The sequence below is a fragment of the Eretmochelys imbricata genome, chromosome 13, assembly GCF_965152235.1.
Source record: "Eretmochelys imbricata isolate rEreImb1 chromosome 13, rEreImb1.hap1, whole genome shotgun sequence".
Taxonomy (NCBI): Eukaryota; Metazoa; Chordata; order Testudines; family Cheloniidae; genus Eretmochelys; species Eretmochelys imbricata.
Window position 1 is genome coordinate 31,777,660 of NC_135584.1, and position 16,999 is coordinate 31,794,658.

Sequence of the window (16,999 nt, forward strand, 5' to 3'; positions counted from 1 at the left end):
GGGCCTCGGGAGGCGCCGCCCCGCGCTGGGGAGGGAGGCCCCGGCCGCTGCAAGCTGGGCCCCTGTCGCCTCGGCCCCGCGCAGCGCTTAGCCCGGGTCTGTTCCTGGCCGGCGACCGCCCTTCACTTCGGGCTCCCGGGGCCCCCGTTCCGCGCCGTTCCCTGGGGCTGCCCCGGCCCGGCCCGGCCCGGCCCCCCGTGGGCGCGTGGCCGTCACCGGGCCGGGCCGGGCCGCAGGTGTCCCTGTCCTCGCGCCTGCCTGGGTGCAGCGATGTGTTTATAGTAGAGAAGCAAAGTCAAAGAAAGGCACTTTGCAAATGGGGTGGAAGGTAGCGAGGTTTGTGATGGTCCTCAGTTCCTGCAGGAGCCCAGCCCAGAGGCTGGGAGCAGCCCAGAGGGAGTTCTGGCTGCCTCCCAGACAAGCTTTCTGCTTCGTGCGGAGAGCTCTAACGTGCCGGAGGACGGAGTTCTCGCCGACAGTCTTTGTTCCAAGAATGGCAATGCCTTGCTCAGCAACATGCATGCTCTCACATTTATTCTTCTACATCCTCACCCCAGACACATACATGCATGCGCAATCCCATGACTGGACACTGATATTTTTAGTTGTAAGTTTTCTTTACTTTTTTAATGTAGTTTGCACCATCTCTCTTAACATTGTTGTCAGCAAGTTGTACCCTGAACAGTTATCACACTTATAAGATTATGTATTGGGGTGCAACATGCTCTTGTTAAAGATAACAGGTACTTTTCCTAGGTGGCTACTTAAAGTTAATTAAGAAGATGGAATTTGGGGAAACACACAAACTTTATTTAGTACAGACAACTATAATTGAAATTATAGGAAAGGATCAATATGCACTAAGATTAGAATAAGGGAAGTACAGTAAAGTGGTTTCCTGCATCGCTCCTACATACAGTCTTACATTGTGCATATTTACAACGTACGGAGACCATTGGAAACAAAGATGGAAGGGGACATAAGTGGAGCCCATCAGAAAGGGGATCCTGATTCAGTTTACACAGTCTTGGGGCCCTGACGCACCCCAAGAAATGGGAACTGGGTGTGATATTTTATACCCTTCCTTATGGTGATAATACAGATATATACCATTTCATGCTTTATCCTGATTATAATAAGGTGAATAGCTGTCCCTAACCCTACGTGGCCTTAATTAAGCATCAAGCATTGATATTCCTCTCATATCATTTATTTCTTAATAATTCCTATATGTACAAGCAGTCTAACTGCTTAGATACTGCATAGCAACCTCATTGCTAAAGTCCCCCAAACTCCCTTCCTGTGGAGTACTGGACCTGTTTGGGGTTATTTGATTTTGTTTCAGAATGAAAGTAAAAAATATTTGATCCGGGATTATCTTCTTAGGTTTCTCATTTCAGCTACAGTTCAGTCTTTAAAATAATTACTTTCACAAAGCCTTAACCTAATATGATAGACCCTTAAATTTTAACAAGCTTAATAAGCCATATACTTACGTTCACCTATTTGCCCCCATGCATATTCCATGCTAACAAGCCATACACCCACATACATACAATTTTATACTCCTATTACATCATTTTACCTCTAGCAAGCATAAAATCACCCAGGAGACATGAGATAGGATTGTAGGTCATAAGTAAGGCTAAGATTTTGGCACAGGTATTTTTAGTAAAAGGCACAGATAGGTCATGGGCAATAAAGAAAAATTCACAGAAGCCCTGACCTGTGCATGACTTTTAGTAAATATATCTGTGACAAAATGGGGAGCTCAGCTGCGGGGGGTCCCCGTACCGCCTGCAGGGCTGAAGTCACAGGGGTCTCTGGAAATCATGGAGTCCGTGACTTCCGTGATAAAATCGTAGCCTTAAGTCATAACATCAGGTCAGCGGTCAACAAAATTGATATAGGAAAAGAAAATCTTTAAATACTCCTCTTAATTTAAACAGAACCCTAGTTAAATCACCAAGAACCAATCAAAGAACTATAGAGGATGATGTAAGTGGGGAGGGATAGCTCAATGATTTGAGCATTGGCCTGCTAAACTCAGGGTTGTGAGCTCAATCCTTGAGGGGGCCATTTAGGGATCTGGGGAAAAAATTGGGGATTGGTCCTGCTTTGAGCAGGGGGTTGGACTAGATGACCTCCTGAGGTCCCTTCCAACTTTGAGATTCTATGTCAAATGATTATTTTAAAATAAAGCTTGTAGTAAAATGGTCTTTTTTAATACAGGCTAAAGGAATGTAGAAGCCTGGACTATTTCATCATGTTACTCTGTGTTTTGTGTTTGTTTTCAAACTGACAGTTTTATGTTGTATCAGAAAAACTATTTCCCCATGTTTATTCCCCCCACTCTCCTGCTGGTAATAGCTCACCTTAAGTGATAACTCTTGTTACAGTGTGTATGGTAACACCCATTGTTTCACGTTCTCTATGTATATAAATCTCCCCACTGTATTTTCCACTGAATGCATTCAGTGAAGTGAGCTGAAGCTCACAAAAGCTTATGCTCAAATAAATTTGTTAGTCTCTAAGGTGCCACAAGTCCTCCTTTTCTTTTTGCAAAAAAAATTATGGTAACTCTGGGAATGAGATTGGAGAATGTAACTAGGCCCTGGTCTACACTACAAACTTACATCAGTGTAACTAAGTCGCTCAGGGGTATGGAAAATCCACACCCCTGAGTGATGTAGTTACACTGACCCAACCCCCAGTGTAGACAACACTATGTCAATGGGAGGGCTTCTCCTGTTGACACACTGTCACCTCTCGTAGAGGTGGCGTACCTGTGCCGCCACGAGACACTCTCCCATCTGAGTAGGTAGCGTCTTCACTATCTACTTCACTAGGCAGCTGGGCCAGTGTAGAGACACCCTAGGACAAGAGAGGGTTAGGGCCCAAATTGACTAGATATTTGCTTAGATTTTGATTTGTTATAACTTGTGATCAGATCCAGTTTACTGTGTCCAAGAGTCAGAGTTTTCTCATCCCTGTGTATATTGCAGCTATTTTCCTTTGGCACTTCATCACTGAGTCTAGCAGAGCTTGGGACTGCAGCTGTCCACTCACTTTTTAACTGATTGTATTGGATAATCAGGTCCAGTTTACTATGCCCAAGAGTCAGCGTTTTCTCATTCTTGCATATTTTGCTGCTGCTTTCTATTGATTTTCCACTTGAAACATCACTGGGTGCTTTCTGCTTGGTATTTGCCCCATTTGTACTAGTGTTCTCAGAGGGGGATCGTAAGTTTGGTCCCTGTCTCATGGCAGAGTGATGGAGCAACTGGCCATTTTTAGTTTTAGCCAATGCCTTATTTTCTAGATGATTAGGTTCACTGCAGCTTAGTATGGGGAAAGACATTGGCTGCAAGGATGCCTGGTGTGACTTATGATTAGGCTGGTCATATAAGGCAGACTTGAATTTAGCTGAAGTGTTTTGGTTAGAGTTTGACATTTCCCAGTGCTGCTTGGAGTCATTTGGCTTCATGGAGCTGATGGCTTCCTTTCTCTTTTCACTGATGAAACCAGGACCCAAGTCTTGCTTTTCATGGAGTACATTGTAGGTGGAGTTCTTCCGAAAAGGAGACATCTTTATGCTCTCAATGCTTGAATTTGAGAGACTACTGGCCTGGCTTGCGGTTCCAGCTTCGTTCGGTTTGGCAGATTTTAAGAGAGACTGGAAGGTCCATGCTGAGCTGTGAGCTGAAGCAGGGTTTGTTCCAGCCTCGGGGATGCAGAAAGCAGGCACAGGTTTGGATTCTGTGTACAAGCTTCGGAATTCTCTGTCAAAGTCCTCAACGATTTTGCCTCGGAAGTGTGTCACCAAGCAGGTGTGAACTTGACTGCACAGCCAAGTAAAACTGGAAAGAGATAATTAGCGGGTATTTCTAACCTTTGAATGATTTACCATAGATATTACATCATTTATATCCTCACACTGACGTGTGCATTGTAATAGATTGGTGCCTGACCCCCACGGTCTCAGGGGAAGGTGTCTGTTTCACCAGAGGGAGAAGGATGTCACGCCCTGGGCTCTGGCTGTACATAGGGAGGGGAGGGGTGCAGACATACTTGGCTTCTTGTAGGCAGTTTAAACCACAACAGGGAGGAGGGCCAAGCGAGTGGGGGGCTCTGGGTGTGTCCCCAAGGGGCTGGGAGGGATCCTGGATTGGGGACTGGATGTGTCCAGGAGGTCCCGGTCTGTAGAGGATGTATTCTCTGGGGCAGTGGGATCCCCCTGGAGTGGGGGGATCCCAGGCTATGGGGGTGGGTGTTCTGGGGGATACCGGGCACAGAGGGAGGCAAGGCAGAGGCTACCAGAGCCTCAGGGATCGGCTCACTGTATTTTCAGTATCTTTAGTACAAGGTAAAAATGGATTTTTAATGGTGTGTTTGCCAGGTACTGAGCCCGCTGAAGTCTCAGGATACCAACCCCCGAACCTGGGTTAAACTGTTTAATTTTGGACAGTGACCAGGTCACATTAGCACCTGTGACTGTCTGGGTCCACACATTTCATCTACATTATACAACAGGTAATATTAATTGCATGAAGGTGCAGGGTGCGTTACACTGCCAGGGGTGGGAGAGCATTAGCGGGTGTAACGGTATGTGGTGCTGGGAGAAGGGTGCTGTGGGGGGCAGAGCATGCAGCACCAAGCAGGAGTGCTTCACAAACACTACATTGATCTGTGCCAACAGCTCCCTGCTCAGCGCTTCAGCAATGCAGGAGGCAAGGGGTGGGGGAGGCGCCATGGGGGGGGGGCAGGGGGAACATGGGCAGCAGAGGGTTGGGGCACAGGTGGGAAGGGCAGGGGGAGTGTGGGCAGTGGAGGGTGGGGGCACAGGTGGGCGCATGGGGCAGTCGTGCGGGAAGCTTGGTGGGGTAGCACTGATGAACGCAGGGAGCTGGGGGGAAGGAGGAGTCCCTTGGCCGTTGCTCTGAGAAGCAGGGGAGACACACTGAGCTCTGCAGGGAGCCTGTGGAGGTGTCCAGGAGCTGGACAGGACTTTCCCTGCAGGACAGTGGTGGCAATGCGGAGGGAGGGGAAAGGACTGAGCCTAGCTGTCCCTGGCACCTGCCAATGCTGCAGCGCACGGGCTGGTTTGTCCACATTGCCTCTTTGTGGCACCAGCTGGCTAGAAGCTGCTGCCGTTTCCCAGGTGTTCTTTGACCTGCGGTTATTGTCACTGGATGTCTCTGATTGGTCCAGCTTCTCGCCCTCACTGCCCATAGTGTAGATGTTTATCATCTCAGCCTCTGTAATGTGCGGCCTCCCTGGATATGCCAGCGAAAGCGCTTGTTAATCCTCACAACCTTCTGGGCAAGATTAATGCATTGAGCTCTCGTGTGGCCCCTTGATGTAATGCTGGGCACACACCGGTTTTGTTCTGGTGCCAACCCAGTGACTGGTCGAGTTGCTCCTGGTTTGCATTGCTTGGCAAGATGAGATTTAGGCTTCCTGCCTTCGCCTTTCAAGCCTAACTGACTGGATATTCGGTTGTTTCCCTTCTACCCTTACTGGGTTCATTCTAAACTATGGCCAGAGAACACAGAACCTGCTGGGAATCCAGAGGAAAGAATAATTCAAAACAATAAGGTCAGTTTGATTATGTCCATTGTGTCATTATGGACACTAGGGAAATAGCGTGCCTTCTTGGAGAGCTCCCAGTCTGACCATGGGAGGAGGACGTGGCTGGGTTTGTTGGCAGAGTGGGGAGCATGGCAAGAGGGGAGATCTAAGATGTAGGCCAGGGCAAGGCCTTGGAGGAGGGAACTAGAAATGTAAACTTGTTGCCAGTAGACAGCTTGAGGTGACATGATCAGACTGGCAGGGGAGTGAGGACAGGGCACAGACAGCTGCAGTGGCCCAGGAGCCAGCAAACAGAGCTGTAAAGAGGGAAGTCTGAGTGGGAGTTCTGTTGGAGGAGAAGGTATTTGTATTTGGTTTTGTATTTGTAGGTGTAGAGGCTTGTAGGTGCTTTGTGCTGGGAGAGAAGCTGAGCCCTGATTTGGGGGGGGGGGGGCGGGGCGGGGCGCTTCTCTGACTAGGGGTCCTAAAAGGCAGCCAGCCAGTCAGGCAGCGGCACAGGAGCCAGCAAACAGAGCTGTGAACAGGGGAGTTTGTCTTGTGGTGCTTGTTTGGGGTTTGTTTTTGCTGTGGGTGCTGGTGTTTGGGTGTGGTTTGTGCTTCCCAGATTAACAGGGTTTAGGTGGGAAGGCTATGACAGATACAGAGGCAGCAGTGGGAGTGACCCATGTAGTGGAAGACACAATGAGGATGACTGGATGTGGAAGCTGCGGTATGTCCATGATCCTGGAGGGGGCACCTGGTAAGAGTTTTGTCTGCATGAAATGCCGTCTGATAGAGCTGATGGAGGAAAAGATCCGAGGTTTGGAGATGCAGATGGAAAGTCTGGTAGAGTTTAGGAAGGGGTTCGAGCAGATTATGGAGCAAAGATATGAGGCATCTGAAGGGAAAAGCTGAGGCTTGCAGGTGGAATCAGGGCTGGGGAATTCTGAGGGGAGACTGGGTGAGGAAAGTGGTCAGTGGAAGCATGTGACTAAAAGAACCAAGCAGAGGAAAAGACGGGCTAGTGAAGGAGAAATAAAGCTCAAGAACAGGTTTGCAGAGTTGGAAAATGAAGAAGGGGCTCAGCAGGTAGTCACTGAAGGTGGAAGGGCAAGGAAGAAGAGAAGAGCAGCTAGTCCTCTAGGAAAAGGGGAAGAGTCAATGGAGATTACACCAAATATGAGCTCCAGGAGGATACAGGATGGGTTAAAGAGGATTACAAGGGAGAATAGGAATGGAAAGAACTTGCAGCCAGAAGGAACAGGGGATAGACTGGATAATAGCACCGTCACTAGGAAAAGGCAGGTCTATGTGATTGGGGACTCTTTAATGAGAAGTATAGACAGGCCTGTAACCAGAGCTGATCCAGAGAATAGGAGGGTATGCTGTCTTCCAGGTGCTAAGATACAGGATGTAGACCTGAGGTTGAAAAGAATTCTAAAGGGAGCAGGAAAGAATCCCCTAATTATCCTTCATGTGGGAACAAATGATACGGCTAGATTCTCACTGGAAAGTATTAAGGGAGACTATGCTAGGCTGGGGAAGACGCTTAAGGAAATCGAGGCTCAGGTGATCTTTAGTGGGATTCTGCCTGTTCCTAGAGAAGGGCAACAAAGGTGTGACAAGATTATGACTGGTTTCAGAGTAACAGCTGTGTTAGTCTGTCTTTGCAAAAAGAAAAGGAGTACTTGTGGCACCTTAGAGACTAACCAATTTATTTGAGCATAAGCTTTCATGGGCTAAAACCCACTTCATCAGATGCATGCAGTGGAAAATATAGTAGGAAAATATATATACACACAGAGAACATGAAAAAATGGGTGTTGCCATACCAACTGTAATGAGACTAATCAATTAAGGTGGGCTATTATCAGCAGGAGGAAAAAAACTTTTTATTATGACTATCAACAGATGGCTTAGGCAGTGGTGCTATAAGGAGGGCTTTGGGATGTATGGCCACTGGGAGGTATTCATGGACAGAGGACAGTTCTCTCGGGATGGACTTCATCTGAGTAGGGAAGGAAATAGACTTCTAGGACGGAGGCTGGCACAGCTGATGAAGAGAGCTTTAAACTAGGAATTTGGGGGAGATGGTTGGGAGATGTCCAGGTAATCTCCACGCCGGATTTTAGCATTGAGAGGAAAGAAAATGAAGTAAGAAAGGATACAGCCGTGGGTAGGAGGAAGGGCAGTGTAGATACCAGTCTAATAGGTTATACTGGCTGCAGAATGACCGTGCCTAATAGGGTACAGAATGTGAGTGAGGCCAAACAGCAAAAATAAAGATGTTTGTACACTAATGCGAGGAGCCTAGGTAACAAAATGGAGGAACTAGAGCTACTGGTGCAGGAAGTGAAACCAGATATTATAGGGATAACAAACATGGTGGAATAGCAGTCATGACTGGACTACAGGTATTGAAGGGTATGTGCTGTTTAGGAAAGATTGAAATAAAGGTAAAGGTGGTGGAGTAGCACTGTATATCAATGATGAGATAGAATGTAAAGAATAAGAAGCGATGGAATGGATATGACTGAGTCCGTCTGGGCAAAAATTAAATTGGGGAAGAAAACTATTAGAGCCTCCCCTGGGATAGTGCTTGGGGTGTGCTATAGACCGCCGGGATCTAATTTGGATATGGATAGAGCCCTTTTTAATGTTTTTAATAAAGTAAATACTAATGGAAACTGTGTGATCATGGGATACTTTAACTTCCCAGATATAGACTGGAGGACGAGTGCTAGTAATAATAATAGGGCTCAGATTTTCCTAGATGCGATAGCTGATGGATTCCTTCAGCAAGTAGTTGCTGAACCGACTAGAGGGGATGCCATTTTAGATTTGGTTTTGGTGAGTAGTGAGGACCTCATAGAAGAAATGGTTGTAGGGGATAGTCTTGGCTCAAGTGATCATGAGCTAATTCAGTTCAAACTGAATGGAAGGATTAACAAAAATAAATCTGCAACTAGGGTTTTTGATTTCAAAAGGGCTGACTTTCAAAAATTAAGGATATTAGTTAGGGAAGTGGATTGGACTGAAGAATTTATAGATCTAAAGGTAGAGGAGGCCTGGGATTATTTTAAATCAAAGCTGCAGAAGCTATTGGAAGCCTGCATCCCAAGAAAGGGGAAAAAAATCATAGGCAGGAGTTGTAGACCAAGCTGGATGAGCAAGCATCTCAGAGAGGTGATTAAGAAAAAGCAGAAAGCATACAGGGAGTGGAAGAAGGGAGGGATCAGCAAGGAAAGCTACCTTATTGAGGTCAGAACGTGTAGGGATAAAGTGAGACAGGCTAAAAGTCAAGTAGAGTTGGACCTTGCAAAGGGAATTAAAACCAATAGTAAAAGGTTCTATAGTCATATAAATAAGAAGAAAACAAAGAAAGAAGAAGTGGGACTGCTAAACACTGAGGATGGAGTGGAGGTCAAGGATAATCTAGGCATGGCCCAATATCTTAACAAATACTTTGCCTCAGTCTTTAATAAGACTAAAGAGGATCTTAGGGATAATGGTAGCATGACAAATGGGAATGAGGATATGGAGGTAGACATTACCATATTTGAGGTAGAAGCGAAACTCAAACATCTTAATGGGACTAAATCGGGGGACCCAGATAATCTTCATCCAAGAATATTAAAGGAATTGACACATGAAATTGCAAGCCCATTAGCAAGAATTTTTAATGAATCTGTAAACTCAGGGGTTGTACCGTATGATTGGAGAATTGCTAACATAGTTCCTATTTTTTAGAAAGGGAAAAAAAGTTATCCGGGTAGTTATAGGCCTGTTAGTTTGACATCTGTAGTATGCAAGGTCTTGGAAAAAATTTTGAAGGAGAAAGTAGTTAAGGACATTGAAGTCAATGGTAAATGGGACAAAATACAACATGGTTTTACAAAAGGTAGATCGTGCCAAACCAACCTGATCTCCTTTGAGAAAGGAACAGATTTTTTAGACAAAGGAAACACAGTGGATCTAATTTACCTAGATTTTAGTAAGGCATTTGATACGGTGCCACATGGGGAATTATTAGTTAAATTGGAAAAGGTGGGGATCAATAGGAAAATTGAAAGGTGGATAAGGAACTGGTTAAAGGGGAGACTACAACGGGTCCTACTGAAAGGTGAACTGTTAGGCTGGAGGGAGGTCACTAGTGGAGTTCCTCAAGGATCGGTTTTGGGACCTATCTTTTTATTACTGACCTTGGCACAAAAAGTGGGAGTGTGCTAACAAAGTTTGCGGATGATACAAAGCTGGGAGGTATTGCCAATTTAGAGGAGGACAGGGATATCCTACAGGAGGATCTGAATGACCTTATAAACTGAAATAATAGTAATAGGATGAAATTTAATAGTGAGAAGTGTAAGGTCATGTATTTAGGGATTAATAACAAGAATTTTAGTTATAAGCTAGGGACGCATCAGTTAGAAGTAACGGAGGAGGAAAAGGACCTTGGAGTATTGGTTGATCATAGGATGACTATGAGCTGCGAATGTGATATGGCCGTGAAAAAAGTTAATGAGGTCTTGGGATGCATCAGGAGAGGTATTTGCAGTAGGGATAAGGAGGTCTTAGTACCGTTATACAAGGCACTGGTGAGACCTCACCTGGAATACTGTGTGCAGTTCTGGTCTCCCATGTTTAAGAAGGATGAATTCAAACTGGAACAGGTACAGAGAAGGGCTACTAGGATGATCGGAGGAATGGAAAACTTGTCTTATGAAAGGAGACTCAAGGAGCTTGGCTTGTTTAGCCTAACGAAAAGAAGGTTGAGGGGAGATATGATTGCTCTCTATAAATATAGCAGAGGGATAAATACCGGAGAGGGAGAGGAATTATTTAAGCTCAGTACCAATGTGGACACAAGAACAAATGGATATAAACTGGCCACCAGGAAATTTAGACTAGAAATTAGACGAAGGTTTCTAACCATCAGAGAAGTGAAGTTTTGGACTAGCCTTCCAAGGGAAGCAGTGGGGGCAAAAGATCTATCTGGCTTTAAGATTAAACCAGATAAGTCTATGGAGGAGATGGTATAATGGGATAACATGGTTTTGGTAATTAAATATTCATGGTAAATAGGCCCAATGGCCTGTGATGGGATATTAGATGGGGTGGGATCTGAGTTACCCAGGAAAGAATTTTCTGTAGTATCTGGCTGATGAATCTTGCCCATATGCTCAGGGTTTAGCTGATCGCCATATTTGGGGTCGAGAAGGAATTTTCCTCCAGGGCAGATTGGAAGAGGCCCTGGAGGTTTTTCGCCTTCCTCTGTAGCATGGGGCACGGGTCACTTGCTGGAGGATTCTCTGCTCCTTGAAGTCTTTAAACCACAATTTGAGGACTTCAATAGCTCAGACATAGGTGAGAGGTTTTTCGCAGGGGTAGGTGGGTGAAATTCTGTGGCCTGCGTTGTGCAGGAGGTCAGACTAGATGATCATAGTGGTCCCTTCTGACCTAAATATCTATGAATCCAGGTGGGATGTGTCCAGGTTGGGGACAAGCAGTTAGCCATTGGCACAGAAAAAAAGGGTCTCATATTTTGGTATGTTGTAAAGAAACTCGGAAGATTTGGGAATGCCTTAGCTGTGAGGGGGAGGAGTCAGACATGAACTCTGGACTGGGGTGTCAGCAATGACACTAGTCTGGAAGGAGAGGTGTTAGGAGAGGAAGAGTTGGCTTTAAGCCGTATTAAGCTGGAGCTGTTGGTAACCATTCAGGAGAGCGAGCCTGGGGCGCAGGGCTGCACACAGGGAAGCAGGTCTGTGACCTGTCAGCTTGGAGAAGACAGTTAAGTTAACATGAGCAAGTGCGGCCATGTAGGCTAAACTGCTAAAGGGCAGAAAGGGCCAAGGACAGAGTCTGAAGGATCCGGACAGAGCAGGAAAAGGGGCATCAGCAGGAGACACGGAAGGAGCATTCTTGGAGGCGGGAGGACAGCATTCCAAGGAGGAGGGAACGATAGTCACAGAAGCAGCAGAAAGTCTGAAATTCAGCCAAGTCAGCAAGATCCTGGGCAGAAGCACGAGGGTTCAGCAAGTGGAGAGGGCTTCAGGAGGGAGTTGATAGTGGTTATGAGGCAATGGGGGTGTAGCCTGGGACTCAATAAGGGGGAAGTAGGGCTGCTTTGTGAGGAAGTCAGCAGAATCATAGAATATCAGGGTTGGAAGGGACCTCAGGAGGTCATCTAGTCCAACCCCCTGCTCAAAGCAGGACCAATCCCCAATTTTTGCCCCAGATCCCTAAATGGCCCCCTCAAGGATTGAGCTCACAACCCTGGGTTTAGCAGGCCAATGCTCATACCATGGAGCTATCCCTTAAGGAGGAGAAGATGAGTTTGTGGTGAAGGAAGCCCCGGTGGCCCATGGAGACTCTTCGGGGCTGCTCAGCTGTTCAGGAATAAGAGTGGGGGAAGCAAATGCTGGATGTAAACCAAGGCAGAGGGTCAGTGGGGAGGAAGAGCAAAAGAGTGGCTTGGAGGAGAGTGTGGAACAGAGGGTGTCAAGTCCGGTCAGAGATGAGGAAGCAGGGAGCCATGGGCAAGGGTGCAGTTACGAGCAGCAACAAAATTAGATATTGCTCAATTGAAGGTTATGGAAGGGCCAGCTGGGAGGTAGAGAGCAGGGTGGGAGTGGGCAGTATTCAAGGAAATAAAGTGGTGATCAAAAGTGGAAAAGATCACTGCCATGTGAAGACAACCAAGTCCAGGAAGTGGCACTGGTGGAGTGTGTGTGCAGTGGGAGAGTTAATGCAGTCTGCAGGTCAAACAGTAAGGTAAGGGCAGAGGCTAGAGGTTGGGTGAGCGATCAGCATGAAAATTGAAGTAATTGACAATATGATGAAGAGAGAGAGCCATGTGTCGAAATCAGGCAGGAAGAGGGTGTGAGGGATGTGGGTGAGATTATGAAGTTGGTTTCTCTGTGACAATGAATGTTTGGCCCAATGTCTCTGGGTTTTAGAGGCGCAAACTGTGATGTCTCACCTGTATGTACCAGCAAGAACATGGTCACAATCTATCAGTACAAACTTCTCCAGAACTTGACCTGCAAATTTCTTGCCTGCTTTACTGTAATATGTGTCTCCACTCACACACCGCACTCGCATGTTCTGAAATCAGAGGATGAAATATGGATTGAGCCAGATTGAATAGAGAAAGCTAAATCTTTTCTTTCTTAACAGATTTCTTTACGTATGATAACCTGAGCGACAAGCTATCTGACAGTGACCCCTGGTCCTGAAAGGAGGGAAGCAGCAAGGCATCGAGTGTTTTCTGGCTACTGCGTTCCCTACAGTAACAGAGTTTTCTATCAAACTGCCTGCTGCTTGAGGATCATTTAATGAAATAAAAATACCAAAAATCAATGTGGTGTTGTTAGCACCTTACACCACAGGTTATACAAGATCTTGGCATGAAGAATTTGTCCTTCTAGATCATTTATAGAAGTTATAAATCGATATAGTTTCTGCCACATCATTTATACAATTATCGAATAGCACTGGCCTAAGAACCCACCCCTGCAGAACCCACCAGAAAGACACCATTAGTTGATGATTCCTCATTCACAGCTACATTTTGAGATCTCTCCGTTAGTCAGCTTTTTAATCCATTTAATATATACCATACAGATTCCGGGTAGTGTTAGGGTTTTGTTAGTCATGCAGTACAAACGCCTTTGTCATAAATATAAGGGGAAGGGTAAACCCCTTTAAAATCCCTCCTGGCCAGAGGAAAAATCCTCTCACCTGTAAAGGGTTAAGAAGCTAAAGGTAACCTCGCTGGCACCTGACCAAAATGACCAATGAGGAGACAAGATACTTTCAAAAGCTGGGAGGAGGGAGAGAAACAAAGGGTCTGTCGGTATGCTGCTTTTGCCGGGGATAGAACAGGAGTGGAGTCTTAGAACTTTTAGTAAGTAATCTAGCTAGGTATGTGTTAGATTATGATTTCTTTAAATGGCTGAGAAAAGAATTGTGCTGAATAGAATGACTATTTCTGTCTGTGTGTCTTTTTTGTAATTTAAGGTTTTGCCTAGAGGGATTCTCTATGTTTTGATTCTAATTACCCTGTAAGGTATCTACCATCCTGATTTTACAGAGGTGATTTCTTTACTTCTATTTCTATTAAAAGTCTTCTTGTAAGAAAACTGAATGCTTTTTCATTGTTCTCAGATCCAAGGGTTTGGGTCTGTGGTCACCTATGCAAATTGGTGAGGATTTTTACCAAACCTTTCCCAGGAAGTGGGGTGCAAGGGTTGGGAGGATTTTGGGGGGAAAGACGTGTCCAAACTACGTTTCCCAGTAAACCCAGTTAGAGTTTGGTGGTGGCAGTGGATATCCCAAGGACAAAGGATAAAATTAATTTGTACCTTTTAACCTAAGCTGGTAAAAGTAAGCTTAGGAGGTTTTCATGCAGGTCCCCACATCTGTACCCTAGAGTTCAGAGTGGGGGAGGAACCTTGACAGCCTTACATAATTCTAACTGTATTATTTCACAGTTACCTTTATCAGCATGACTTGTAATCTTGTCAGACAACATTATTAGGGTTATTAGCTGCCTCACCAGAGTGAAACTGTCCTGAGCCTAACCACATTTCTAGCTTGCACAGGGTATTTTGGTGATCCTTCATAAAATCAAAGACGTGTAGGACTGGAGGTCAAATAGTCAAATAATTCAGTCCCCTGCATTCAAGGCAGGACTAAGTAATAACTGGACCATCCCTGACAGGTGTTTGTCTAACCTGCTCTTAAAAACCTTCAATGACAGAGATTCCACAACCTCCCTGGGCAATTTATTCCAGTGCTTAACCACCCTGACAGGAAGTTTTTCCAAATGTCCAACCTAAACCACCCTTGCTGCAATTTAAGCCAATTGCTTCTTGTCCTATCCTCAGAGGTTAAGCACAACAATTTTTCACCCTCCTCCTTGTAAACAAACTTTTATGTACCTGAAAACTTATGTCCCCTCTCAGGTTTCTCTTCTCCAGACTAAACAAACCCAAGTTTTTCAATCTTCCCTCATAGGTCATGTTTTCTAGAATTTTAATAATTTTTGTTGCTCTTCTCTGGACTTTCTCCAATTTGTCACATCTTTCCTGAAATGTGGCACCCAGAACTGGACACAATACTCCAGTTGAGGCCTTATCAGTGAGGAGTGGAGCAGAAGAATTACTTGTTGGGTCTTGCTTATAAGACTCCTGCTAATACATCCCAGAATGATGTTCTCTTGTTTTGCTCCAGTGTTACACTGGAGACTCATATTTAGCTTGTGATCCACTATGACCCCCAGATCCCTTTCTGCAGGACTCCTTCCTAGGCAGTCGTTTCCCATTCTGTATGTGTGCAATTGATTGTTCCTTCCTATGTGGAGTACTTTGCATTTGTCCTTACTGAATTTCATCCTATTTACTTCAGACCATTTCTCCAGGTCATTTTGAATTTTAATCCTATTCTCCAAAGCATTTGCAACCCCTCCCAGCTTGGTATCATCTGCAAACTTTATAAGTGTACTCTCTATGCCATTATCTAAAACACTGATGAAGATATTGAACAGAACTGGATCCAGAACAGATCCCTGCGGGAACCCACTTGTTATGCCCTTCCAGCATGACTGTGAACCACTGACAACTACTCTCTAGGAACGGTTTTCCAACCAGTTATGTACCCACCTTATAGTAGCTTAATCTAGGTTGCATTTCCCTAGTTTGTTTATGAGACGGCCATGTTAGACAGTAGCAAAAGCGTTACTAAAGTCAAGATATACCACATCTACCGCTTCCCCCCATCCACAAGTCTTGTTACCCTCTTACCAGCCTGGGTTATGCTATAGAGTGACCCCAGCACACACACAGGTCTTCCCCCAGAAATGTATGTCCTGTACGACCCATCCCTCTCCTGGACAGTACAAATATATTGTGAGCTAGTAGTAATGGAGGATTTTAACTTCCCTGATATCTTTTGGAAGATTATTACAGCAAAACATAATATGTCCTGCATATTCTTAGCAGGTTTAAGAGGATAACTTTCTGAATCATAAAGTTGGGGAAACAACTAGGGGGTCATTCATTTTGGATCTGGTTTTGACCAACAGGGATGAATTAGTTGTGAACATGAAGGTGGTCGGGAACTTGGAAGGAACTGATCATCATGTGATAGAATTCAAGATCCTGTGGAAAGGAGGGCATGAGAACAGCAAAACAAGGACACTGGACCTCAGAAAGGCAGATTTCAACCAACTAAGAAATGGTAGGCAAGGCCCTATGGAAAGATCAGTTGGGAAGAAAAGGAGTCGAAGGAGGCTGGTAGTTCTTAAAAGATGTAATACTGGCGGCTGAACATCATGCAGTTCCAACGCAGAGGAAAGATAAGAAGATCTGCAGGAGGCCAATGTGGCTGCACAAGGAGCTTTCCAGCTATCTAAAACCCAAAGCCAGTTTTACTAAGAACAAACCATGATTTCAGCTTGATTTCCCTTTTTGACAGGGTAACTGGCCTGGTGGACAGGGGGAATGTGGTGGTCATAATATACGTGGACTTCAGCAAGGCTTTTGACACAGTCCCACATGACAGTCTCATAAGTAAGCTGGAGAAATGCAGGCTCAGCGGAACTACATACATAATGCATGGATATATACATCATGGATACATAATTGGTTTAAATAACCTCAAACAAAGTAACTATTAATGGAATTATGTCAGATTGGAGGAAGGCCTCAAGCGGGGTTCTAGAGGGATCTGTTCTGGGTCCAGTGTTATTTAACATCTAAAATTCAGAGGGTTCTTGATAAATTGGAGAACTAGGCTATAGACAACAAAATGAAATTAAAAAAAGATAAATGGAAGGTGCTACACTTACGGAAGAAAAACCGAATGCACAAATACAGAATGGGGGGAAACGGGCTTGGCAGCAGCACTGCTGAGAAGGATTGGGGAGTTGTGGTGGCTCACAACCTCAGCGTGAGTCCGCAAATGCAATTTTGGGCTCCATTAATAAGAGGCATAGCATGCAAATCACGGGAGGTGATAGTACCGCTTTACTCAGTGCTGATTAGGCCTCAGCTGGAGCATCGTGTCCAGTTTTGGTCACTAATATATAAAAAGGATGAAGAGAAACTGGAAAGAATCCAGAAGCAAGCGACAGAGATGATCAAAGGGATGGAATACAGCCATATGAGCAAAGGCTGAAGGAACTGGGCATGTTTAATTTGGAAACGAGGAGATTAAGGGGGGACATGCTAGTGGTCTTCAGATACTTGAAAGGCTGCCATAAAATGGATGGAGAAAAGTTGTTCTCTCTTGCCACAGAGGGCAGGCCAAGAGGCAACGGGCTCAAACCACAGCAGAGCAGATTTAGATTAAATCTCAGGTAAAAACCTCCTAACTGTAAGAACAGGAGGACAATGGAAGAGATGCCTTGGGCGGTCCTGGAATC

At 45.3% G+C, this 16,999-nt stretch overlaps 1 protein-coding gene across 1 annotated transcript in view; it reads right to left on the minus strand.

Annotated features, from left to right (window-relative positions):
* Positions 1-87: 87 nt before the first annotated feature.
* FAM83C (family with sequence similarity 83 member C) overlaps positions 88-16,999 on the minus strand; it is a 33,827-nt gene continuing 16,915 nt past the window's right edge. The window contains exons 3-5 of the mRNA XM_077832520.1: positions 12,554-12,678; positions 3,725-3,860; positions 88-258 (exon numbers count right to left, since the gene is read on the minus strand). Of these exons, the coding sequence (XP_077688646.1) occupies positions 88-258; positions 3,725-3,860; positions 12,554-12,678 (432 nt within the window). The remainder of the gene's footprint in view (positions 259-3,724; positions 3,861-12,553; positions 12,679-16,999) is intronic.